The sequence below is a fragment of the Sebastes fasciatus genome, chromosome 7 (assembly GCF_043250625.1).
Source record: "Sebastes fasciatus isolate fSebFas1 chromosome 7, fSebFas1.pri, whole genome shotgun sequence".
NCBI lineage: Eukaryota > Metazoa > Chordata > Actinopteri > Perciformes > Sebastidae > Sebastes > Sebastes fasciatus.
Genome location: NC_133801.1, coordinates 1,048,615 through 1,076,337, shown reverse-complemented (window position 1 = coordinate 1,076,337; position 27,723 = coordinate 1,048,615). Strand labels below are relative to the sequence as shown.

Below are 27,723 nucleotides of genomic sequence, written 5' to 3'. Positions count from 1 at the left end.
CTTCAGTGTTGCTGTTGAGTGCAGGTGGAGCTGTTCACCTGGATATAAAAAACATTACACACTGTATACTGTCTGTGTGTGCGTGTGCGTGCGTGTGTGCACGCTTCGCCTCCTGATGACATCACTGTCCAATCCCGTTCAGCTCCCGTGTGCGTCGTCATTTGTTCAGCAGAAGAAGAAGCTGCTTCCTGCCAAAGATGTGTGTGTGTGTGCATGTGCGTGTGCGTGTGTGTGTGTGTGTGTGTGTGTGTAGTAGATATTACAGCTTGTTGACTGTCTGTGTCCTGAAGGGGGCGTCGCCGCTCTGCTCGTCCAATCAGAGCGCTGCGTTACAAACACTATAATAAACACTGAATATATTAAAACTCACCGTCTCTCCTTCTAAAGTCGTAACATCCCATAATACTCACGTTGGTCACCGTCTACTGCAGTTACAGTATGTACAGAAGTATATCAGCTAAATGTACTCGTAGTATTAAAGGTAAAAGTACTCCTTAAAGTGTCACCAGTGTTTATGCATTATAAAAAACGTGTCATATTTTCTACTTATTTAGTTACGGTAAGTTTAGGTTCAGGTTAAAGTAAATTAAGGTAAGGTTAAGTTTAGGTTACGGTTAGGGTAAGTTAAGGTAAGGGTTAGGTTAACGTTAAGGTAAGTTTAGGTTAAGGTTAGAGTAAGGTAAGGTTAAGTTTAGGTTAACGTTAAGGTAAATCAAGGTAAGTTTAGGGTAATTTAGAGTAAGTTACGGTAAGGGTAAGGTTAGAGTAAGGTTAAGGTAAGTTTAGGTTACGGTTAGGTTAAGGTTAAGTTTAGGTTACGGTTAGGGTAAGTTAAGGTAAGGGTTAGGTTAACGTTAAGGTAAATTAAGGTAAGGTTAGGGTAAGTTAAGGTACGGTTAAGGTTAAGGTTAGAGTAAGTTTAGGTTAAGGTTAGAGTAAGGTAAGTTTAGGGTTAGGTTAACGTTAAGGTAAATTAAGGTAAGGTTAAGGTTAGAGTAAGGTTAAGGTAAGTTTAGGTTAACGTTAAGGTAAGTTTAGGTTACGGTTAGGTTAAGGTTAGAGTAAGGTTAAGTTTAGGTTACGGTTAGGGTAAGTTAAGGTAAGGGTTAGGTTAACGTTAAGGTAAATTAAGGTAAGGTTAGGGTAAGTTAAGGTACGGTTAAGGTTAAGGTTAGAGTAAGGTAAGTTTAGGGTTAGGTTAACGTTAAGGTAAATTAAGGTAAGGTTAAGGTTAGAGTAAGGTTAAGGTAAGTTTATGATAACGTTAAGGTAAGTTTAGGTTAAGGTTAAGTTAAGGTAAGTTTAGGTTAAGTTAAGGTTAGGTTAAGGTAAGGTAATCTAGGGTTAGGTTGTAAAAAATGTGTAATCATTTGTACTTGTACTTTATACTTCTACCTCATACTAAACTATCAGTACTTCATCACAGGTCCTGTACTCAGAACAAACTGCAGCTGAGTGTTTGTTTTGATGACATTGAGGCAGGGGGCGGGGCTAACGGGAGGGGGCGGGGCTTACAGCTGTCGGTCTGCAGCTGGAACCTGAACCCTCTCAGAGAGCCGGCTGCTCTGCTGCCAGCTGCAGACTCACCTGAGGACCCGACACCGATGGACCGACCGCACAGGTGAGTCCGTCTGTGTGTGTGTGTGTGTGTATTTCTGACGTTGTGGGGACATCAGTGTGTTAATGCAGTCACCTTGTGGGGACTCACCTCCCTTCTTGGAGATATTGTGGGCATTTAGAAAGGGTTATAATTTAAACCATAGTAGTTGGTTAATGAGAAAAAATAAAAGAATCTAAAAAGAATTAAAAAGGGGCAAGTAAAGGTAATAAAATAATAAAATGAAGGGATATAAAAGATAAGAAATTAAAAATGAAGGTAAAAAGAGTGTCATTTATTTATTTAAATTCTCCTGATCTCCATGGTAACCCCCCCCCTCCTCCCCAGTCTTGAAGGATAAAGAATAATAAAAAGTGCGGTATGTAAAAAATGGACGTTTATGATAACAATTAAAAAAATAAAATAAAACTAGACTTATTTATTGTATATTTATTTTGTTTAAGGATAATTTTAACACAAGATTGACGGCAGCATGGCAACTAAATACAACTAAATACAAAACGCAGGCAGACACACAGGTAAGTTGTCACACACACATATATATTATATATTATATATTTTATATTATATATTATATATATTCCTAGCTGGGTTTGGGGGCCCTTTAAAAATGTTGCTTAATTAAAACCAAAGTAAATTGGTTAAAATCCCGAGAGAGAAATAAGCATAACGCATAAAATAAGTGAGATTAAAAATAGAATAAAAACAGACAGCAGGAATATTCTATTTTAATAAAAGCACTCCCGATCCTCGTGGTCTCTCCCCTGATTGTAAAGATTAAAGAGAGATAAAAGTGTATTATGTCAAACACTGCTCATCATAAAACCATAAAGTAAGTTAGTAATATTTATGATAGAATTTATTCATCTTTTGATATTTGTTATTTATTCATTAATTGATTGATTTATTTATATTTAATTAGAGAGGAGAAAAAGAAAGGAAATTAATTTAAAAAATATAGAAATGATGAGATTGGTGGGCACAAGAAACATCTAAAGACGTATTAAAATAATCAATCAAATGTTGGTGAAAGTGACATAAATAGTGGTAAAAATGCAAGAAACAAAGAAGTTAGGTTAAGGTTAGAGTTAAGGTTAAGGTAAGGTTAGGTTTGGGTTTAAACGTCCGAGGGGCACAAGGGGATTGTGTGTCTTATGGGCACTTTTAAAGGGTTCCTTATTTAAAACCTTAATGTTAAATTAAAATCCCATCAAATCAAATCAAATCAAATCAAATCAATGTGTAAATTGTTTAAAGGCGTAAAGTCGGGACGGCGGGAGCTGATCTCCAGGGTCTCTCCTCCGGTTGTCCAGCTAGATAAAAGAGAGGTGTGTTACAACATAACCTTATAGAAATAAAACAATATTATATTATTATTTATATACTTCAATGTCGTTATTTATTCGTTTAAAAGGAAAAGTTAAGAATTATTTTGTGCATAGAAGTAATACGATTAAATATCATAATATATATGCACACATGTATCTAAACACCAGGTGAGTGAAGGGCTTAAAACATTTAAAAAACAAACTGTAGTGTTTAGGTTAAGGGAAGGTTAAGGGAAGGTTAAGGTTAGGTTAAGGTTAGGTTAAGGGTTAGGTTAAGGGTTAGGGTTAGGTTAAACCACATTGTTGACATGTAATAAGGCAGAAACAGTTTTGGTCTTCTTTAACATGGTTTTATGTTGGTAGAATTCCTGTGACCTCTGACCTCTGACCTCTGACCTCTGGGTTAAGGGTCATTTAAAGGTTTTATCTTAGCTTTGACTAAATGGTCCTGTAGGGTTCTTCAGGCAGGTTTGTTCAAATTGACTGATTGCTGAGATGAATGTAAACTAATAATATCGTCTGTTTATTATTAGTTTAACACATAAAGCTTCAGAATCAATAAAGACGCTGATTTAAACTGAATAATAATAAATCAACTAATGATACCAGCAGGGTAGTAAACACCAGTCAAATATTTATTTAAATTATGAATAACATTAAAACACAATAAAGAAGTTTAAAGAAGAATAATAAAAGATAAAAGCTGCGCTGTGCGGCGGGTTTAAGACGGATAGAACCCTCTTTAAAGTCTTTAATGTGTCCCGGTTTGTTTCACACTGTTCAAATCAGCAGTGGTGGAAAGTAACTAAGTACATTTACTACTTGTACTTTAGTTGAGTATTTATCTTATCTCTTGTGTACGTGTCTGTGTTTATGGATCTGTAGGACGATGGAGGAAGGAGGATGGAGGCGAGGCGGGATGAGGAGGAGAGGAGACCAGAGGGATGACAGCGCCACACTCATCACCATGGAAACCAACCCGGAGACAAACTACGGCAGTGTCACCGAGGTAACGGTGTGACCTGATCAATAACGCAACGACTGACTGTTGGAGAGATTAAAAGTTCAACATATGAAGAGGAGTTCCTCAGGGACGCGTCCTATTACATATATTATATCCTATTACCACTTTTATTCTCCTAAAGTTATGACTTTATTCTGTAAATCTCAGATGTTTTTTCCCTCAATGTAGCCCTAATACTCCGTAGTACATTGTCTCTTTGGCCCTCACTGCATTAGACTGATATACTATATACTATATACTATATACTATATACTATAAACGGCGTTACCTTCATCACAATGATCACATGTTTTGCGGCTCCAGACAGATTTATTTGATAGTAAAAGCTGCTGACCGCTGGTCTAGACTACAGAGAAATAATGAAAACATGAAATCCAGACGACTGTGGCGCTGATAGAAGGTGAAATGTTTCCAGCTTCAGTTTGTTTCAGTGTCGCCGCCGCTGGAGGAAACAGGAAGTGTGCGATGAAGCGAGACAGAGCGGCTCCACACAGTTAATCACCAGTCCATGTTTGTTCTGTTCTTCCTCTCGTCTCGCTGTTTGTCTTCAGCCTCATTAACAACAATGGAGACGTTCAACAGCAGGAAGAGACACAGCTGCTCTCGTTAACTGCATCAAGACAATAATGAACACACTGATGATGATGATGATGATGATGATGATGAAGAGGAATATCAGCTGAATCTTTAAACTCACTCATCTCAGTGTTTATCACAACTTACCACAATGCTGCTGTTCAGTCTGAAAACAGTGGTTCAACGAGATGTCCACTATTTATATATATAAATATATATATAATATGTTTTATTATTTCCCAGAATGCACCTGTTCAGCCTCCAGACAGGAATGTCTTCAGTGACGGGTCGACTCGAGTTGGTGAGTAAAAGAAACGCTGAGTCAGTATTAGCTGAGAAGACAGGTTGAGTCATCAGGAGCTGATTAATCATCAATAGAACATTAATCATGAATAGAACATTAATCATCAATAGAACATTAATCATGAATAGAACATTAATCATGAATAGAACATTAATTATCAATAGAACATTAATCATCAATAGAACATTAATCATCAATAGAACATTAATCATGAATAGAACATTAATCATGAATAGAACATTAATCATCAATAGAACATTAATCATCAATAGAACATTAATCATCAATAGAACATTAATCATGAATAGAACATTAATCATCAATAGAACATTAATCATGAATAGAACATTAATCATGAATAGAACATTAATCATCAATAGAACATTAATCATGAATAGAACATTAATTATCAATAGAACATTAATCATCAATAGAACATTAATTATCAATAGAACATTAATCATGAATAGAACATTAATCATGAATAGAACATTAATCATCAATAGAACATTAATCATGAATAGAACATTAATTATCAATAGAACATTAATCATGAATAGAACATTAATCATCAATAGAACATTAATCATCAATAGAACATTAATCATGAATAGAACATTAATCATCAATAGAACATTAATCATCAATAGAACATTAATCATGAATAGAACATTAATCATGAATAGAACATTAATTATCAATAGAACATTAATCATCAATAGAACATTAATCATCAATAGAACATTAATCATGAATAGAACATTAATTATCAATAGAACATTAATCATCAATAGAACATTAATCATCAATAGAACATTAATCATCAATAGAACATTAATCATGAATAGAACATTAATCATGAATAGAACATTAATTATCAATAGAACATTAATCATGAATAGAACATTAATTATCAATAGAACATTAATTATCAATAGAACATTAATCATCAATAGAACATTAATCATGAATAGAACATTAATCATGAATAGAACATTAATTATCAATAGAACATTAATCATCAATAGAACATTAATCATCAATAGAACATTAATCATGAATAGAACATTAATTATCAATAGAACATTAATCATCAATAGAACATTAATCATCAATAGAACATTAATCATGAATAGAACATTAATCATGAATAGAACATTAATCATCAATAGAACATTAATCATGAATAGAACATTAATCATGAATAGAACATTAATCATGAATAGAACATTAATCATCAATAGAACATTAATCATCAATAGAACATTAATTATCAATAGAACATTAATCATCAATAGAACATTAATCATGAATAGAACATTAATCATCAATAGAACATTAATCATGAATAGAACATTAATTATCAATAGAACATTAATCATGAATAGAACATTAATCATCAATAGAACATTAATCATCAATAGAACATTAATCATCAATAGAACATTAATCATGAATAGAACATTAATCATGAATAGAACATTAATCATCAATAGAACATTAATCATCAATAGAACATTAATCATGAATAGAACATTAATCATCAATAGAACATTAATCATCAATAGAACATTAATTATCAATAGAACATTAATCATCAATAGAACATTAATCATGAATAGAACATTAATCATCAATAGAACATTAATCATGAATAGAACATTAATTATCAATAGAACATTAATCATGAATAGAACATTAATCATCAATAGAACATTAATCATCAATAGAACATTAATCATCAATAGAACATTAATCATGAATAGAACATTAATCATGAATAGAACATTAATCATCAATAGAACATTAATCATCAATAGAACATTAATCATGAATAGAACATTAATCATGAATAGAACATTAATCATCAATAGAACATTAATCATCAATAGAACATTAATTATCAATAGAACATTAATCATGAATAGAACATTAATCATCAATAGAACATTAATTATCAATAGAACATTAATCATGAATAGAACATTAATCATCAATAGAACATTAATTATCAATAGAACATTAATCATGAATAGAACATTAATCATGAATAGAACATTAATCATCAATAGAACATTAATCATGAATAGAACATTAATCATGAATAGAACATTAATTATCAATAGAACATTAATCATGAATAGAACATTAATCATGAATAGAACATTAATCATCAATAGAACATTAATCATCAATAGAACATTAATTATCAATAGAACATTAATCATCAATAGAACATTAATCATGAATAGAACATTAATCATGAATAGAACATTAATCATCAATAGAACATTAATCATGAATAGAACATTAATCATCAATAGAACATTAATTATCAATAGAACATTAATCATGAATAGAACATTAATCATCAATAGAACATTAATTATCAATAGAACATTAATCATCAATAGAACATTAATCATGAATAGAACATTAATCATCAATAGAACATTAATCATGAATAGAACATTAATCATCAATAGAACATTAATTATCAATAGAACATTAATCATGAATAGAACATTAATCATGAATAGAACATTAATCATCAATAGAACATTAATTATCAATAGAACATTAATCATGAATAGAACATTAATCATGAATAGAACATTAATTATCAATAGAACATTAATCATCAATAGAACATTAATCATGAATAGAACATTAATCATCAATAGAACATTAATCATGAATAGAACATTAATCATGAATAGAACATTAATCATCAATAGAACATTAATCATCAATAGAACATTAATCATCAATAGAACATTAATCATCAATAGAACATTAAGTGGCATCAATTTTAATAATCATAACTGTCAAATGTTCCTCAGCTTTAGTTTCTAAAATGATGATTTTATGCTTTTCTTTTTCTCTTTTATCACAATGAACTGAATCGTTTTGGAGAACAAAAATAATGACATTAAATAATGGTCATTTGGAACCCTGATCATTTACATCAGAACTTTAAAAACATGAATGAGAAGTTCTAGTTTTCTGATGTGGGGGTTAGGGGGTTAAACATATATAATATATAGTTATAATAATATAATCAACTAATAAATGATGAAGTATTATAGATTAACCTATTTCTAGATTATGTTGGACATGAGACTAATGTTTCCTTCTCAGATTGTTTAATTTTAAGGATTTTTTTAGAAGCCTGAAGAGTTGAAAATATCTAGTATTTCACGTCCCGTCCTTAAAGGAAAGGAGGGATCCTTAAAGGAAAGGAGGGATCCTTAAAGGGAAGGAGGGATCCTTAAAGGAAAGGAGGGATCCTTAAAGGAAAGGAGGGATCCTTAAATGAAAGGAGGGATCCTTAAAGGAAAGGAGGGATCCTTAAAGGGAAGGAGGGATCCTTAAAGGGAAGGAGGGATCCTTAAAGGAAAGGAGGGATCCACAGTTTCCACTAATTCACATAAACGTAAATTGTGAATGCATTTTTCCAACGTACCGGGCAGCCGTTGGTTTACAATCATCTTTGTGAGAACTTTGAAACTTGCTTGAGAGGTACGTAACTCATCCCACTGAACTAGAGCAGAACCGATTCTCCACTGTGGAGGAACAAAAGTATTAAAAATAATTAATTTATAATGTTTATGGAGACAAAATAAAATGAAATGAAAAATGAAAGCAAAGTGGAAATTACGTTTCCAACGTCGTCGCCTACGATGTGTCCTCCTGTCGTCTGAAAATGCACCGGTATGTTTACGTATTGTTTTATTCTGTTATCTACGTCTGTTTGAATAGTGGTCGTGGCTCCGCCTCTTCCGCTACGTAGCCAAGATGGCGACAGTTGAGTGTGGAAAGTGTCCAGCGTTCCACACTCAACGATCTGACCGTTTTGAGTACAACATCCGGGTACTTTGAGTGCACTGCATTTTGCCGTACTTCCCAGTGTGAACGCACTAATGCACTCAGAGTAGTAAGTGTTAGTACAGAAGTACGCGGATTGGAACACAATTAATTCTCCATAAACAGTTTCATCCTGTGTGACATCACCTCGGAGCAGCCAATAGCGGACGGGTTAGTTTCTGCAGTGATGACATCACATCAGTGACGGTTTGAACGCTGTGCTCCTATTGGACAGATTTCGTGTTGACGTGGGAGGAGCCTCTGAGCTCACAGGTGGTTGTGGAAGTCCAAGGTGTTAGCCCCGCCCACAGGAAGTGGAGGAAGAAGTTTCTGAACAGACTGAGACACTCCGGACTGCTGCAGGAGCAGGTTCGTAAAACAAACACACCTCGAGTCAAACGTCGTCACACGTGAACAAACACGAGTGTTTGAACAGCGAACGCTGTTGAACTGATCACGTCTTCCTTCTGTCGTTGAAATCCTCCGTCAGATGAGGAGACAAAACTAAAGTCCTACATTTAGAATGTATCAATATAAAAGTACTAGTAGTAGTACTATAGTATATATATATATATATATATATACTATAGTATATATACTAATATTATTCTATTTATATTTTTTAAGAGGCCTAGCAAATTTCAATATTTTCCTCGCAAATTTACAACTTTATAATCTCAGAGAATATCCAAGTTTTTTCTCACATATTTACAACTTCATAATTTCACAAATTTCCTAGTTTTTTCTCGCAAATTATTAGGTGTAGATATTAATATATACAATATATATATAACCAGTTTCTGTGTGTCTCTACAGAAGGAGGTCCTCAAGAGGAAGAGCAAGATCTTCTTCGTCCTCCTCAGCGCTCCGTGGAGCGTCCTCTGTTACTACGCTGAGGAGATCAGTCTCAGAGCTCCTCTGCAGGTAAAACATGGACGTTCAGTCTCGTCACGTCATCAGCCGTCGTCCTGACAACATGTCCTCTGTCCTGCAGGTTGTCCCCTATACGATGACCAACTGGTCCGAGCAGGTCCTGTCCCGGCTGTCCCTCCCCAACCTAATGTCTCAGGATGTCCCCAATCCCCCGCCGGACTACTACACCTGTCAGTTCAGGACCAACAAGCTGGAGAGGTGACGCCATCATAAACAGAGGATTTATTCACTATTTCTTCTGTTTCATCATGTTATCAACAGTTACAGATAGTTTATACTTTCACTTTCACTTTCACTTCTGTTACCGTTCAATACTTTACTCTGAGAAATGTTTCATCATGTTATCAACAGTTACAGATAGTTTATCCTTTCACTTTCACTTTCACTTCTGTTACCGTTCAATACTTTACTCTGAGAAATGTTTCATCATGTTATCAACAGTTACAGATAGTTTATACTTTCACTTTCACTTCTGTTACCGTTCAATACTTTACTCTGAGAAATGTCAACATGTTTTACATCAAACAAAAGAAGCTGAAGTTTGTCAAACGTGGTCGTCTAAAATAGAAACGTCTCGTTAATGTACGAGAGATCGCTGCTGAGGAAACGTAGTTGAAATACTGAAAGAAGTTCACGTTTCAGTTTGTCTGTTAGAAGCTGTCAATTGAAACAGAGTGCTGCCAAAAACAAAAATGAATAAAGAGATGACTTGATAAATAAATATAGAAATAAATAAATGACTTGATAAATAAATAAATAAATGACTTGATAAATAAATGACTTGATAAATAAATAAATAAATAAATGACTTGATAAATAAATAAATAAATGACTTGATAAATAAATAATAAATAAATAAATGACTCAATAAATAAATAAATGACTTGATAATTAAATAAATAAATGAATGACTTGATAATTAAATAAATAAATGACTTGATAATTAAATAAATAAATTAATGACTTGATAAATAAATAAATAAATGACTCGATAAATAAATAAATGACTTGATAAATAAATAATAAATAAATAAATGACTCAATAAATAAATAAATGACTTGATAAATAAATAAATTACTTGATAAATAAATAAATTACTTGATAAATGACTTGATAAATAAATAAATTACTTGATAAATTAATAAATAAATGTCATTAAATGTAGCAAAAATCATATTAAATCAGAATCAGAATCAGAAGTATACACGAGGAATTTTCTTTGGCTTTTAGATAAATGTAGCCATTAATTAATTGATAAAATGTGACATAAATTGATATTTCTTTTTTAATTTGCTTCTTTATTTATTTATCTTTGAATTAATTCCCTTTTTTAATTCCCCATTTATTTACTCGTCGGCTTAATTTATTTTTATTTTTTAGCTGCTTTATCTGTTTCCTGTCGGCAGGTTTCTGGGCAGCGACAACAGAGAGACGTTCTTCAAGACGACTCAAAGACACCAGGTGGTGAGTTCATCTGTTCAAATCTTTAGAAATCAAGTTTTCTGACAGAAGTTAAGTTTGAAAAATACAGAATGTGATGCTTAAAACCCTCTGAGAGCCGCTACAGAGCCGCTATGGAGCCACTATGGAGCCACTATGGAGCCACTATAGAGCCACTATGGAGCCACTATAGAGCTCTTCTTTAGGGGGTCCAGGGGGTCTTTAGAGGGAGATAGCAGGTCAACAGTAGATGTCACATAGAAGTGGTGAACATCACCTGAAAGCTGGAAACCTGGAGGTTAATCTGAGATGCAGCTCAGCACTGTGTGTTCTGTACCAGCCCAGACACCCAGAAAACAAACACTTCTGTTTGTCAGTTGATTAAACACAACTTTATTTAGGGAAATGCACCATGTGATTACGAACTGGTTCTTAAAACATGATTTAACACAGAGCTCTGGACCAGATACCTCAGGACCAACGTGGGCATGTTATATAATCCTACAAACACCTAAACCCTGGGAGCCAGGTGGCCTCGAGGCGTCAGATGGAGATCAGGTTCCTCTCCGTCACCAACTGCTCAAACAAAACTGTCAAAGTTTACATAGAACAAGATAGAAGAAAAACAGAATGTCCTGGTTTTGTGTGTGTGTGTGTGTGTGTGTGTGTGTGTGTGTGTGTGTGTGTCATCCATTTATTCAGGGAAGAATGGATGATTTAGTTTTTTGTTACGTTTCATGTTTTCAGCCCTTCGTTAAGTTATTTCACTCAAACTGGGAAACAAAAACTGAATGAAAAGACAGGTGAGAGTTTACTTTGTTGTAGGTTTTAAGACTAGAAACTGACTTTTACACCCGGCGTTTAAATGTGTTTCTGTCAGGGCTGTCAAACGTAACTTTAACTCATTAACGCAATCGATCTTTCGGAGGTTGTAGCGGCTCAGTTTTAAAGCTAGAGTGAAGATACTGGTATCATAGCAAACTAGAGAACCTGATGAATCCATCGGTAGCAACCAGGTCAGACTAGCTGGTCATGAAGGAGGTTAAATAACGCTCTGAACTTACACTAAATTTAGATGAGGAAAAACTGCCGTGTCCACTTTCAAAGGGGTCCCTTGAACTCTGACCTCCAGATATGTGTGAGGGTTTTTGTCCAAAAAAATTCAGAAAAATGTCTGGAAAAATATCCCAAAAATGTTTGAAAACAAAATCACAAAAATGTTTGCAAATTGTCCAAAAAAATGTCCAAAAAAAGTCCCAAAAAGTATCCAAAGAAATTATAAAAAATTTCCAAACAATATCAGAAAAAAGTCTAGAAAAATGTAAAAAAAAAAAAATAAAAGTCCCAAAAATGTCCACAAATTGTCAAAAAAATTTCACAAAAAGTCTGGAAAATGTTTGAAAAAAGTCCCAAAAAGAATCGAAAAAAAAATCAGAAAAATGTCCAAAAGATAACAGAAAACGTCTTGAAAAATGTCTGAAAATCAAAAAAAATATATTAGAAGTTTGGAAAATGTCCGAAAGAAAGGCAGCAGAGAAATCCGATCCTGGTATCATAGTAAACTAAAGAACCTGATGAATGCATCGGTACCAACCAGGTCATACTAGCTGGTCATGAGGGAGGTTAAATAACGCTCCAAAGTAATGCTTGTATAAAAAATGTCCGAAAAAAGTCTGAAAAATTTCCCAAAAATTTCAGAAAAAAAAACAGAAAAATATTTGTATAAAAGTCCAAGAAAGTCCCGAAAATGTCTGAAAGAAAGGCAAAAGAACCGTCCGATCCTGGTATCATAGTAAACTATAGAACCTGATGGATCCATCAGTACCAGGTCAGACTAGCTGGTCATGAAGGAGGTTAAATAACGCTCCAAACTGTCATGTCCATTTTCAAAGGGGTCCCTTGACCTCTGACCTCCAGATGTGTGAATGTAAATGGGTTCTATGGGTACCCACGAGTCTCCCCTTTACAGACATGCCCACTTTATGATCATCACATGCAGTTTGGGGCAAGTCATAGTCAAGTCAGCACACTGACACACTGACAGCTGTTGTTGCTGTTGGGCTGCAGTTTCACATGTTATGATTGGAGCATATTTGTCCACTATGTTGATTAGAGGATGAAATACTGGACTAATCTCCCTTTAAGGTTCATTTAGAACAGATTGATCATGTGTGATTAATCGTGATTAAATATCTGAATCGACTGACAGCCCTAAAAGAAATAAATAGAGTTCAATGAGTAAATCTTCTTGGTGTGTTTTGATCTGACTCGATGTCGGTCTGGGATCATAAACTGGACTGAGCATCAGATCCTGGTTCAGAGTCTGGATGGAGGCGTGGTCCTCACAGCCTGCTCTGATTGGTTCAGAGATGTGGACCCGTTGACCTCTCAGACTCCAGGATGTTTCAGTCAGCAGACGGATGCTGCCGGCGGCGACGCCTCCTCCTCAAACACTATCTACAAAAACACACATCCTCAAAGAGTCAACAGCGTAAAGCCACCAGACGGGTCTGAACCAGAAACACTAGAACCCTGTTGGCCCCGCCTTCTACTGCCAGGCTCCAGGATGTGGTTAGCCTAGCTTAGCATAAAGACTGGAAGCAGGGGGAAACTGCTAGCCTAGCTTAGCATAAAGACTGGAAGCAGGGGGAAACTGCTAGCCTAGCTTAGCATAAAGACTGGAAGCAGGGGGAAACTGCTAGCCTAGCTTAGCATAAAGACTGGAAGCAGGGGGAAACTGCTAGCCTAGCTTAGCATAAAGACTGGAAGCAGGGGGAAACTGCTAGCCTAGCTTAGCATAAAGACTGGAAGCAGGGGGAAACTGCTAGCCTAGCTTAGCATAAAGACTGGAAGCAGGGGGAAACTGCTAGCCTAGCTTAGCATAAAGACTGGAAGCAGGGGGAAACTGCTAGCCTAGCTCCTTCAAAGTAAACCCCAACAACACATTTCAGTTCTTTACAAACTCCGGCGATGGTGACGGTTGTGGCGATGGTGGCGGTGGTGGCGGTTGTGGCGGGGGTGGCGTTGGTGGTGGCGGTGGCGGTTGTGGCGGGGGTGGCGTTGGTGGTGGCGGTGGTGGGGATGGTGGTGACGGTGGTGGCGGGGGTGACGGTGGTGGCGTTGGTGGTGGCGGTGGTGGGGATGGTGACGGTGGTGGTGGCGGTGGTGGCGGTGGTGACGGTGGTGACGGTGGTGGCGGGGGTGACGGTGGTGGCGTTGGTGGTGGCGGTGGTGGGGATGGTGACGGTGGTGGTGGCGGTGGTGGCGGGGGTGACGGTGGTGGTGGTGGCGTTGGTGGTGGCGGTGGTGGGGATGGTGACGGTGGTGGTGGCGGTGGTGGCGGTGGTGGTGGGGATGGTGACGGTGGTGGTGGCGGTGGTGGCGGTGGTGGCGGTGGTGGCGGTGGTGGGGATGGTGACGGTGGTGGTGACGGTGACGCTGACGGTAGTGGTGACGGTGGCGGTGGCGGTGGCGGTGGCGGTGGCGGTGACGCTGACGCTGACGGTGGCGGTGGCGGTGGCGGTGGCGGGGGTGAGCGACTGTCAGTCATCTGTGAGTGTATATGGAGGAAGAAGAGGGGCGGAGGGATCAGGGTTGTGTCCGGATCCTGAAACAGGACAAACTAGTGCCATCAGGACTTCGACTCTGAAACAGGATCAGAGGGTTTGTTTGTTTTCGTCCGCTGTGCGTCCCTACAGTGACTGTTTCCTGTCCCTCCAGCTGTACGAGATCCTGGCCAGGACTGCGTACGGTTCGGTGAAGAGGGGGGAGGTGGGAATCGATCGTCTACTGAGCGAGCAGGTCTTCACCGCCGCCTACCCGCTACATGAGGTGAGCTTTAAACCCTAAACCCCTCCCCACCTTTACCCTCGTCTCAACCCTCTCCTCCCCCCAACCCAAACACACCCCTTCCTCTACATTTGAGCCGGTCAGTCTCCGGACAAGCTAGACAGTAGCAGAATGGGGAGGGTTTAAAAAGCAACCTTATATTCTACCGTTATTCTGTTTCTAGGGGGATTTCCACCTGCCGACCCCTCCGGTGCCCCCCCAGTGTTTAGGTCTGAGAAGGATCCTGTACTCCTACTGGGCCAAGTGGTCCTCCTGGAGACGCTACCAACCTCTGGATCACATCAGGGAATACTTCGGAGAGAAGATAGCGCTTTACTTTGCCTGGCTCGGTAACTATAGTAACCAGGCTATCAGCTAACCCCTGCTAACTGCTTTCCCACAGCTGGTTTCAACAGTAACTGTGTCTGGCTGCAGGTTTCTACACCGGCTGGCTGCTGCCGGCGTCTGTCGTTGGGACGCTCATCTTCTTGTTCGGGTTCTGGGTCATGGCCACTGACGTTCCAGCGTAAGTATGAACTCTGTCTGGCTCTCACCTCTAACGTCAGTTAGTTTGTTATAACAAGCATCAGTATCCCACAATCAGCGTCTTGTTTAATAGAGAGAGCTTCAGGGACGACGTATTGTAGTAGGCCAACCAGGAAGTGACGAGGGAACAGGAAGTGACATCATGCTGACTCATTCCTGTAGCTCTCTATTGATATCTGAGCTTTCGTATGGCGAATAAAGACGTCAACCAATCACGTTGTGCATCGTAAATTTCTGAAATTATAAAGTCGTAGATTTGCGAGAAAAAACTCAAAAAATTGCGAGGAAAAAAACTGGATATTCGCTGTGATTATAAAGTTGTAATTTTGCGGGGGAAAAAAACGTGGATATTTGCAAGATTATAAAGTTGTAAATTTGCAAGAAGAAAATGATAAAGACACATAAAGCCTTCATAATTCACCAGTGGGATATTTACTGATGTATTTCATATCGTAAAACAAAACGTCTCACCCATCTAACTAAAAACCCGTCAATTTCCGACGAGGGAACAGGAAGTACTAAAATGCTGACTCATTTCTGGGTTTTAGGACTCATTCCTTTAGTTCTCTTATTGATATCTGAGCTTTCGCACGGCGAATAAAAGCATCAACCAATCATGTTGTGCATCGTAAATTTGCAAGAAAAAAATCAGAAATTTGTGAGATTATAAAGTCGTACATTTGCGAGAAAAAAATTGTAAATTTAAGAGAAAAAAAAATGGATACTCGCTGTGATTATAAAATCGTAGATTTGCGAGAAAAAACTCATAAAGACACAAAGGTTTTAAAATTAGAATAGAATGAAACGTCTAAAAAAAACTAAAAACCCATTGACCTCCAGACGAGGGAACAGGAAGTGACAGCACGCTGACTCATTTCCTGGTTTTAGGACTCATTCCTGTAGCGCTCTACTGATACTTTCAGCTGATCATCACCTCAGATTCATCTTGAACCTTTTTCTTTTCTTTCAACATGTTTCCTCCTGAACAAATCATTTAGAAATACATTTTTCTCTGCTAATACGCTGACGACACTCAACTTTATCTACACACACGATAAACGCTTGTTAACTATTTGTTGTTAACTGTGTGTGTGTGTGTGTGTGTGTGTGTGTGTAGGAAGGAGTTGTGTAACAGTGGAGACAGCTTCGTCATGTGTCCTCTCTGTGACATCTGCCCTCTGTGGAACTACTCCAGCATCTGTGTCACCTTCAAGGTATTTAATCTGTCCACCGGTCTGTCATGGTGTCAGTCATTACATCGTTTACTAGAAGTTCCTCAGAGATCTAAAATCATAATGTTGCTCTCAAAGTGCTCCAGATTGATGCTTTTAAACTTTAAAATGTTCAGGATATTCTTCTGGAGGAACAGGACCCGGAACCCCTCCAGAGCATAGGCACAGTTAGGACTTTGAGGTCGGAGGTTCACAACGTACATCTAGAGGGAATGTGATGGTGTAACGTTCTGGGATGTGTGTCGCCTCCATATTACATATTACACCCTTTTTATTGGTCCGCCCACGTTGAGCTCAACGTTTGTTTCTATTCATTCCAACAGATGAGGAACACATCTGGTAGTGTGGGCCTTCCTTTACACGCCGCTAAATAAAACGTATAAATAAGGTTACAACTTAAATAGAGCTGCAACGATCGCCAACTATTCTGATAATCAAAATCATTTTTCATGCAAAAATGCTGTTTTCCTGCGTTTCTCTGTTCTATCGTATTAAACTGAATATCTTTACATTTAAAGACGTCACTTTGGACTCTGAGAAACTAGGACGGAACATTTTGTTCTAACAAAAGACTGTCTGTCTGTCTATCTGTCTATCTGTCTGTCTGTCTGTCTGTCTGTCTGTCTGTCTGTCTGTCCGTCTGTCCCCCTGTCTGTCCCCCTGTCTGTCCCCCTGTCTGTCCCCCTGTCTGTCTGTGTGTCTCTGCAGGCCGGTATCATGTTTGATAACGGGGGAACGGTGTTTCTCAGCGTCTTCATGTCTCTCTGGGCCGTCACCTTTCTGGAGTACTGGAAGAGAACCTGTTCAGCTCTGTCTCACCACTGGGACTGCTCCGACTTCCACGACATGGAGGTACCTGTCTCACACCACACCTGTCTCACACCTCACCTGTCTCACACCTCACCTGTCTCACACTACACCTGTCTCACACCACACATGTCTCACACCTCACCTGTTTCACACCTCACCTGTCTCACACAACACCTGTCTCACACAACACCTGTCTCACACCTCACCTGTCTCACACCTCACCTGTCTCACACCTCACCTGTCTCACACAACACCACAAATATGAATGATTTAAGACAACACATGTTGAATATGTGACAACCACTGAACACAAGTAGCAGGACGACATTAGGTTGTTATCAGAGCTGTCAACACTAACGTGATAACGCGTTAACGCAAATTAGTTATAACGCCACTAATTAAAGGTTAAATAACGCTCCAAACTTACACTAAATTTAAGTTCGAAAAAAAAGTCTGAAAAAGTTGCGAAAAGAATCCCCAAAAGTCCCCAAAATTTCCAAAAAAGTCTGAAAAATGTTCCGAAAAAATTCCCCCAAAAAATCTCCCAAAACAATATGTCTGAAAAAGTCTAAAAAAAGTCCCAAAAATGTTTGAAAAAATTCCCCAAAAGTCCCAAAAATGTAAAAAAAAAAAAGTCTTAAAAATGTTCAGAAAAAAATCCCCAAAAAGTCCAAAAACTTTCCCAAAAACAAGTATGAAAATGTCTGAAAAAAAGTTTTAAAAAAAAAGTCTGAAAAATGTTCCGAAAAAATTCCCCAAAAGTCAGAAAAAAATCTGGAAAAAGCTCTTAAAAATATTCAGAAAAAAGTCCCAAAAAAGTAAAAAAAAAGAAAGTCTGAAAAAAGGCTTAGAAACTTCTAAAAAAATATCTGAAAAAGGTCAGAAAATTGCCAAAAATGTCCGAAAAATGTCCAAATAAAATCTGGAAAATGTCCGAATGACAGGCAGAAGGAAAGAATGTGCGATAATCGTTATGAACTATTTTAATGGATTGACGGCTCTAGTTGTGTTATTAATAAATCTATGATGCTAATAAATGTGTTTCTGGGAGGTTGTGATTGTCCTCCGTCTGTCCTCTACAGGAGCGACCTCGTCCAGAGTTCACGACCTTGGCGCCGATGATCATGAGGAACCCGGTGACCGGAGCAGAGGAACCGTACTTCCCTCAAAATAAACGAGTCAACAGAATTCTTACCGGCTGCATGGTCATCATCATCATGGTGAGTCTGCTGACCTTTGACCCTTGACCTCGGACTAGTCTCCGCCCACCAGCCGGAGCACAGCCAATAGGAACGCTCTCTCTCTGAAAAGACCTGTGATTGGTCAAAGTCTCATCGTCCAATCACAGTCCTTTCTAACAGAGTTGAACTTCCTGTGTGCAGGTTGCCATGGTGCTGATGTTCCTCATCGCCATCATTCTGTATCGCACCATCATCAGAGTCATCATCTCCAAGTCTGGCTTCCAGACCAGCTCTGTGAGTGCAACGCAACGCAACGCAACATAAAGCAAAGCAACGCAATGCAACACAAAACAACGCAACATAAAGCAACGCAACACAGCGCAACATAAAACAACGCAACGCAACGCAACGCAACATAAAACAACACAACGCAACATAAAACAACGCAACATAAAACAACGCAACGCAACATAAAACAACGCAACGCAACGCAATGCAACACAAAAAAACGCAACGCAACATAAAGCAACGCAACATAAAGCAACGCAACATAAAGCAACGCAACGCAACACAATGCAACACAAAACAACACAACGCAACATAAAACAACACAACGCAACAGAGCTACAGTGTTTCTTTAAGGTTTAACAGAACCAACAGAGGCTCACTTCACATTTCTGTTTTATATCGACCTGATTTAAAACAATGTTTCCTGTGTGTGTGTGTGTGTGTGTGTGTGTGTGTGTGTGTGTGTGTGTGTGTGTGTGTGTGTGTGTGTGTGTGTGTGTGTGTGTGTGCGTGTGTGTGTGTGTGTGTTCAGGCTAGTAGGATTGCCAGTATTTCAGGATCGGTGTTGAACCTGTTGGTCATCCTCATCTTGTCCAAAGTTTACTCCTCGCTGGCCCACATCCTCACCCGCTGGGGTGAGTCAACCTTCCTCCTCACCCTCCTCATCATCACTCTCACTCTCAGAGTCACATCAATTCAACTTTCACTTTCACTTTCAGTTTCAGTTCAGATGAATCAAAACTAAAGACATGGATGTAGTGTGTTCACGGTGTAGTATTATGGGATATAGTGTGTTCAGTGTGTAGTATTATGGGATGTAGTGTGTTTACGGTGTAGTATTATGGGATATAGTGTGTTCAGTGTGTAGTATTATGGGACGTAGTGTGTTCAGTGTGTAGTATTATGGGATGTAGTCAGATGATGTTGTTGTTGTTGTTCCTGTCAGAGATGCATCGGACTCAGACTAAATATGAAGACATGTTCATCTTCAAAGTCTTCGTCTTCCAGTTCGCCAACTTCTACTCATCTCCGGTTTACATCGCCTTCTTCAAAGGCAGGTGAGGAGTGCTTGGTCGGGTCTTTGTGAACTTTGAATTAAAGCAGCAGTTAGATGACAGGAAGAGCGACAGCACCTCCTGCAGGCTGACGATGCCATGTCTTTATGTCTTTATGTCTTTATGTCTGTATGTCTGCTTCACGTCCACCTGATGGCGTGAAGCAGACATAAAGACACGGAGTCAGTGGAAACATCAGAGATGCTGACGGACAGAGAGGAATGATTTCATCATGTACGTCTGTGTCTGTTCAGGTTCATCGGTCACCCCGGACACTACAAAACTCTGTTTGGAATTCGCAATGAAGACGTGAGTCTGTCACATTCTGGTATTGATGAAGATGATGATTTCCTTCATATATAAATCAAGCAAATAACAATAATATGTTTATTAAATGTTATTCACACAAGTCATAAGATTAGCACGCTTACCACAATAAAAGTAGTATAACAAAAAAATAGAAATGTGATGTAAACTGCTGTGTTATTATTGAGTAATAATTATATAGACCTGCTTTATGATAGATGTATTTGCATCTGTATCTCTTTATCTGTGGTTATTACACAGCTTTGTTCAATACTCAATTCTGATTGGTCAATGACGGCGTGCTACAGTCTGTTATTTCTTTATAACAGACCGTTGCTACGTATAACAGACCGTTGCTACATATAACAGACCGTTGCTATGTATAGCAGACCGTTGCTACGTATAACAGACCGTTGCTATGTATAGCAGACCGTTGCTACGTATAGCAGACCGTTGCTACGTATAACAGACCGTTGCTATGTATAACAGACCGTTGCTATGTATAACAGACCGTTGCTATGTATAACAGACCGTTGCTATGTATAACAGACCGTTGCTAAGGACACAGTTCTGAAGTCGGACTCTGGAGGACCGTTTTTGTGTCTAATTATTGATTTCTCCGGTAAGTAGCCGTGGAATCAGCGGGATAATGTACAGCTACCGTGTCATTATTGTGAAATAAAGCCCTTCAAATAAAGCCCCCGTCGGGGTTTATTTCACAACAATGACCCGCTAGCTGTACATTATCCCTTACATGATGTTGGATTCTAGCGTCTGTTTCTGTGTCGGTGTGTTCCAGTGTGGAGCAGGTGGGTGTCTGGTTGAACTGGCTCAGGAGCTGCTGATCATCATGGTGGGAAAACAGCTGATCAACAACGCCCAGGAGTTCATTGTCCCGTAAAAACTAACTCTCACACACAAACACAAGATAATAGTGTCTTTAGATAACGTGTGACAACAGTATGGATCATGTTCTGTGTTAACGTGTGACAACAAGATAAGAAATGGTGCAGTGGTCTTCATCTTGACCTCATGAAGGTCGTCTGTTGGACTGAAACACAAAGTAACGTGGCCTAACTGAAACTGACGGCTCATTATTTGGCAGGAAGGTGAAGTCGTGGTGGCATAAGAGGAAGACAGGATCTCATCTGAAGGAGGTGAAGGAGGTGAAGGAGGTGAAGGAGGAGCGAGGACAGGAGGCTCAGAGGGAGGTGAAGAGGGAGGGAGAGGAGGGGGTTTCTCCCTGGGAGGCAGACTACGAGCTGCTGGTCTGTGAAGGACTCGTCTCTGAGTACCTGGAGATGGGTGAGTCCTGCTCCGTTGGATTTATCCTCCTGGGTCAGCCGGCCGGGTGGGGTTGTGTGTGACTCCTCTCCTCCCTCTCCTCAGTGATCCAGTACGGGTTCATCACCATCTTCGTGGCGGCGTGTCCTCTCGCTCCTCTCTTCGCTCTCATCAATAACTGGGTGGAGGTCCGTCTGGACGCTCAGAAGTATGTGACTGAATATCGCCGCCCGGTGGCGGAGCAGGCGAAGGACATCGGCATCTGGTTCCCCATCCTGCAGTTCATCACTCAAATGGCCGTCCTCAGCAACGTGAGACTGTCTCTGTCCCTGTCTGTCCATCAACTCCTGACCTCTACCTGACCTTTACCTGACCTTTACCTGACCTTAACCTGACCTTCTCCTGACCTTTAACTGACCTTAACCTGACCTTCTCCTGACCTTGACCTGACCTTCTCCTGACCTTCTCCTGACCTTTACCTGACCTTCTCCTGACCTTTACCTGACCTTTGACCTGACCTTTACCTGACCTTCTCCTGACCTTTACCTGACCTCTGTCTCCAGGCTTTCATCATCGCGTTCAGCTCGTCCTTCCTGCCTCGTCTGTACTACCGCTACACCAGAGACAGCACGCTGAGCGGCTTCATCAACTTCACCCTGGCAAGCGCTTCACGCAACTACAGCCAGCAACACACACCCTGCAGGTAGGCAATATCACTGCAACTACACCCTGCAGGTAGGCAATATCACTGCAACACACACCCTGCAGGTAGGCAACATCACTGCAACACACACCCTGCAGGTAGGCAACATCACTGCAACACACACCCTGCAGGTAGGCAACATCACTGCAACTACAGCCAGCAATACACACCCTGCAGGTAGGCAACATCACTGCAACACACACCCTGCAGGTAGGCAACATCACTGCAACACACACCCGTTAGTGTTGTTGTTGTTGTTGTTGATGATGATGTTGTTTGTGTTGTTGTTGTTGTTGATGTTGATGTTGTTGTTGATGATGTTGTTGTTGATGATGATGTTGTTTGTGTTGTTGTTGTTGTTGATGTTGATGTTGTTGTTGATGATGTTGTTGTTGATGGTGATGTTGTTGTTGTTGTTGTTGATGTTGTTGTTGATGTTGCTGTTCTTGTCGTCCTGATCAGATATCGGAGTTTGAGGGATGAAGACGGTGAACACCTCCCAGAGTACTATCACCTCCTCGCCATAAGACTCACTTTTGTCATCGTGTTTGAGGTCAGTGTCTCTCACACCTCACGTTCATTTGATGAGAGTTTGGTCGTCAGTATTGTCAGTCCCGTGAGACGTTAATATCGTCAATCCTGTGAGACGTTAGTCACATGAGTCGTTAGTCCTGTGAGTCATTAGTCCCGTGAGACGTTAGTCACGTGAGTCGTCAGTCACATGAGTCGTTAGTCACGTGAGTCGTTAGTCCCGTGAGTCGTTAGTCACGTGAGTCGTTAGTCCTGTGAGTCGTTAGTCCCGTGAGACGTTAGTATCGTCAATCCTGTGAGACGTTAGTCACGTGAGTCGTCAGTCACATGAGTCGTTAGTCCTGTGAGTCGTTAGTCCCGTGAGACGTTAGTCACGTGAGTCGTCAGTCACATGAGTCGTTAGTCACGTGAGTCGTTAGTATCGTCAGTCCCTTGAGACGTTAGTCCTGTGAGTCGTTAGTCCCGTGAGTCGTTAGTCCCGTGAGTCGTTAGTCCCGTGAGTCGTTAGTCCTGTGAGTTGTTAGTCCTGTGAGTCGTTAGTCCCGTGAGTCGTTGGTATTGTGAGTCGTTAGTCCCGTGAGTCGTTAGTCCTGTGAGTCGTTAGTCCCGTGAGTCGTTAGTCCCGTGAGTCGTTAGTCCCGTGAGTCGTTAGTCCCGTGAGTCGTTAGTCCCGTGAGTCGTTAGTCCCGTGAGTCGTTGGTATTGTGAGTCGTTAGTCATGTGAGTCGTTAGTCCCGTGAGTCGTTAGTCCCGTGAGTCGTTAGTCCCGTGAGTCGTTAGTCCTGTGAGTCGTCAGTCCCGTGAGTCGTTAGTCCTGAGTCGTCAGTCCCGTGAGTCGTTAGTCCTGTGAGTCGTTAGTCCTGTGAGTCGTTGGTATTGTGAGTCGTTAGTCCTGTGAGTCGTTAGTCCTGAGTCGTCAGTCCCGTGAGTCGTTAGTCCTGTGAGTCGTTAGTCCCGTGAGTCGTTAGTCCCGTGAGTCGTTAGTCCCGTGAGTCGTTAGTCCCGTGAGTCGTTGGTATTGTGAGTCGTTAGTCATGTGAGTCGTTAGTCCCGTGAGTCGTTAGTCCCGTGAGTCGTTAGTCCCGTGAGTCGTTAGTCCTGTGAGTCGTCAGTCCCGTGAGTCGTTAGTCCTGAGTCGTCAGTCCCGTGAGTCGTTAGTCCTGTGAGTCGTTAGTCCTGTGAGTCGTTGGTATTGTGAGTCGTTAGTCCTGTGAGTCGTTAGTCCTGAGTCGTCAGTCCCGTGAGTCGTTAGTCCTGTGAGTCGTTATTCCCGTGAGTCGTTGGTATTGTGAGTCATTAGTCCTGTGAGTCGTCCCGTGAGTCGTCAGTCCCGTGAGTCGTTAGTCCTGTGAGTCGTTAGTCCTGTGAGTCGTTATTCCCGTGAGTCGTTGGTCATTACTCAGTGAACTTAACGTCCACCACCACCGTTTCCTAACCCTACCTAAGTGGTTGTGTTGTCTAAACTTCCTGTAAAAACAGAAGTTTATTTTGAAAGGACACTATGCATGCTACGAACGTATATTGACACGCCGTCCCCGGTCCGTCCAACAGTAACGTTAGAGGGGACTCCGTGCGTCGTCTCCGATGCCGAGGGGCGGTAGGCTATCTGACGTTCCGGCTGTAACCTGACGAAGGCTCCTCCTCTTTCTTCCTCAGCATGTGGTCTTCTTCGTCGGCAGTCTGATCGACATGTTGGTCCCCGACATCCCCGACGACGTGGCGATGAAGATCAGGAGGGAGCACTACATGGCTAAAGAGGCGCTGGCTGAGAACCAGGTACCGGAACACTGTCCTGTTTGATGTGTTCTAACGTGAGTCCGAGCTGATCGCGGTTCTGTTTAGTTCCAGTCTGTCTCAGTAATAGTTGGATTTGTTCCTGTGTCGTGTTTTGTGCGTCCAGGTTTTAGCGAAAAGCTTGATTCCTGGTGAGAAGGATGTCCTGTCCACCAACCTGCGACCTCGTGGACCCAGACCCCCACAGCCACCGCAGAGCGACTCCTCTCCACCAGACCTGAAGCAGATCCCAGAGGAGACCAGCACACCAGACAGCTGCTGAACTATAGGCTGGACCTAAAGGAACTACAAGACTTCTGCTAGATATCTAGAGGATCCACCAGACCTGCTCGGAGATCTACAAGACTGCTAAACATCTGCTGGTCCTTTAAAAGAACTGGACTGAATCCTTACAGGTCCTACAAGAAGATCTAGATCTGCTCTTCAGCTCCTCTCCAGAGGCTCCCTGTGGATCTTTAAACATGGAAATGAATAACTGTTTCTTTGTTTACATTTCCATGTTTATTGATCATTGTTGTAGGTCTATGGTACGACGGTACGACGGAGTATTAGGGCCACATTGAGGAAAAAAATAAATCTGAGATTTAGAGAATAAAGTCAGAATATTATAAAGTAGTAATTTTACGTGTTATTTTCTTTTTTTCTCGTAAAGTTATGACTTTATTCTTGTAATATTACGACTTTGTTTTCTTGAAATATTCAGACGTTATTCTCTAAATCTCAGATTTATTGTTTTTCCTCAATGTGGCCCTAATACTCCGTCGTACCATAGACCTACAACAATGATGAATAAAAATGAAAATGTAAACAAAGAACAGTTATTCATTTCCATTATCATAACTCCACAGGGAGCCACTGGAGAGGAGCTGAAGAGACGCAGGTTGCTGACCTCTGGTTCTAGCTGTACATTATACCCTACATAGAACATTTACATTTTTGTCAGCAGAGCATTTCTAAGTCTCTTTTTATAAACAGACAATGACACGGAGGAATCCATGACATCTGATAGTAAACTGACCTCGGGGTCTCCAGTCTGGTAAATATGGAATTGAGAGTTGTTAAGAAAATAATCAGTGAAACAAAGGGATAAATCTGCATCCTTATATCTCGCCTTAAAGACTAATGCACAGGTTTGAAGAATGTTGAGGTCAAATATAGTCAATAACTTTAGAAGAACGGCGGTTCATGTTGGAGAAACAGAAAATCCTTCACATGTTGTGTTACTGCAGGAACCTCCAGACAACCTCCAGACAACCTCCCGTACTGGTTCATCTCAGCCTTCCCATGCTTCTCTTATATCACCTGTTGACAATAAAAAACTTTATTTTTCACGTCTTCTCTCTTATTTGTTTCCTTTTCTCAGAGAATAATTCACCACTAACAAAATCATATGTTCTTCTTCTCATCTTCTCTTTTGATACCCAACGCTCATTGACTTGAACTCAGCAGTTCCCGACCTCCTCCTCCTTCCTTCAAGTCCCCCCGACTAGTATCTAAGGAAAGACGATCACCCCAACAGAAATTACAAATCCTCAAACAAAGTCCTCAATTTGAGTGTATTAAATGACTCTTTCTTTAATAAATCCTTGATGAATAGAACTCGTCAGTTCCTCCCTCTGTGCGCAGTGAGAATATTGTTTTTGAAAGGCTAAACACCAACAAATATGGACTGAAGCATGTTTGAATATTTATTGATGTGCGGAGGCTTCAGAGCGTGTCGAGTAATCCAGGAAGTTTTCTGTGAAGCGCGTATCGTCTTAGTAGTCAGCAACCTTTACTATTTCTTTAAGAGACATTTTTGGCAAAAATATAAAAATAAATCTGTCTGGAGGCGCAAAACATGTGATCATTGTGACGAAGGTAACACACTTTATAGTCTAAGTATATAGAATATAAGTCTAATGCAGTGAGGGCCAAAGAGACTCGTATCGTATCGTATCGTATCGTATCGGAACCATGGAAATCGTATCATATCGTATCAGAACCATGGAAATCGTGTTGTATCGTATCGTATCGTATCGTAACGCTCTAGATGAGCCAAATATCGTCCTGAATCGTATCGGAACCATGGAAATCGTATCGTATCGGAACCATGGAAATCGTGTTGTATCGTATCGTATCGTATCGTATCGTATCGTATCGTGTCGTATTGTATCGTATCGTAACCATGGAAATCGTATCGTATCGTATCGTAACGCTCTAGATGAGCCAAATATCGTCCTGAATCGTATCGGAAACCATGGAAATCGTATCGTATCATATCGTATTGGAACCATGGAAATCGTATCGTATCGTATCGGAACCATGGAAATCGTATCGTATCGTATCGGAACCATGGAAATCGTATCGTATCGTATCGTATTGTATCGTAACGTATCGTATCGTATCGTATCGTAACATATCGTATCGTATCGTAACGTATCGTATCGTATCGTATCGTATCGTAACGTATCGTATCGTAACGTATCGTATCGTATCGTATCGTATCGTATCGTATCGTATCGTAACGTATCGTATCGTATCGTATCGTAACGTATCGTATCGTATCGTAATGTATGGTATGGTATGGTATGGTATGGTATGGTATCGTAACGTATCGTATCGTAACGTATGGTATGGTATGGTATGGTATGGTATGGTATGGTATGGTATGGTATGGTAACGTATGGTATGGTATGGTATCGTAACGTATCTTATCGTAACGTATGGTATGGTATGGTATGGTATGGTATGGTATGGTATGGTATGGTATGGTATAGTATCGCTCTAGATGAGCCAAATATCGTCCTGAATCGTATCGGAAACCATGGAAATCGTATCGTATCATATCGTATTGGAACCATGGAAATCGTATCGTATCGTATCGTATCGGAACCATGGAAATCGTATCGTATCGTATCGGAACCATGGAAATCGTATCGTATCGTATCGTATCGTATCGTATCGTATCGTATCGTAACGTATCGTATCGTATCGTAACGTATCGTATCGTATCGTATCGTATCGTATCGTATCGTAACGTATCGTATCGTAACGTATCGTATCGTATCGTAACGTATCGTATGGTATGGTAT

The 27,723-nt window shown here is 40.0% G+C and overlaps 1 protein-coding gene across 2 annotated transcripts; it reads left to right on the top strand.

Moving 5' to 3' along the window:
- Positions 1 to 1,559: 1,559 nt before the first annotated feature.
- ano7 (anoctamin 7) lies at positions 1,560 to 24,918 on the top strand. Of its 2 annotated transcripts, none has more exons than XM_074640937.1 (24): positions 1,560 to 1,621; positions 3,832 to 3,955; positions 4,790 to 4,847; positions 8,953 to 9,086; positions 9,534 to 9,641; positions 9,712 to 9,848; positions 11,058 to 11,112; positions 14,812 to 14,922; positions 15,104 to 15,269; positions 15,355 to 15,445; positions 16,583 to 16,679; positions 17,406 to 17,549; positions 18,590 to 18,727; positions 18,890 to 18,982; positions 19,509 to 19,611; positions 19,923 to 20,034; positions 20,286 to 20,340; positions 21,137 to 21,234; positions 21,443 to 21,642; positions 21,727 to 21,932; positions 22,185 to 22,324; positions 22,787 to 22,877; positions 24,512 to 24,631; positions 24,756 to 24,918. In XM_074640937.1, the coding sequence occupies exons 1-24, from the start codon at positions 1,605 to 1,607 to the stop codon at positions 24,909 to 24,911; spliced, it is 2,754 nt and encodes a 917-aa protein (XP_074497038.1). In that variant the 5' UTR covers positions 1,560 to 1,604; the 3' UTR covers positions 24,912 to 24,918. The 2 variants fall into 2 exon arrangements, with proteins under 2 accessions (XP_074497038.1, XP_074497037.1); XM_074640936.1 differs by having other exon boundaries at positions 11,058 to 11,115.
- The last annotated feature ends 2,805 nt before the right edge of the window (positions 24,919 to 27,723 follow it).

Excerpts from the sequence above, each read along its gene's own strand:
- ano7 (XM_074640936.1), top strand. Across the intron at positions 4,848-8,952 it reads TGACGGGTCGACTCGAGTTG|ATTTCGTGTTGACGTGGGAG; the intron begins GTGAGTAAAAGA and ends CCTATTGGACAG. Across the intron at positions 21,643-21,726 it reads CTCTGAGTACCTGGAGATGG|TGATCCAGTACGGGTTCATC; the intron begins GTGAGTCCTGCT and ends CCCTCTCCTCAG.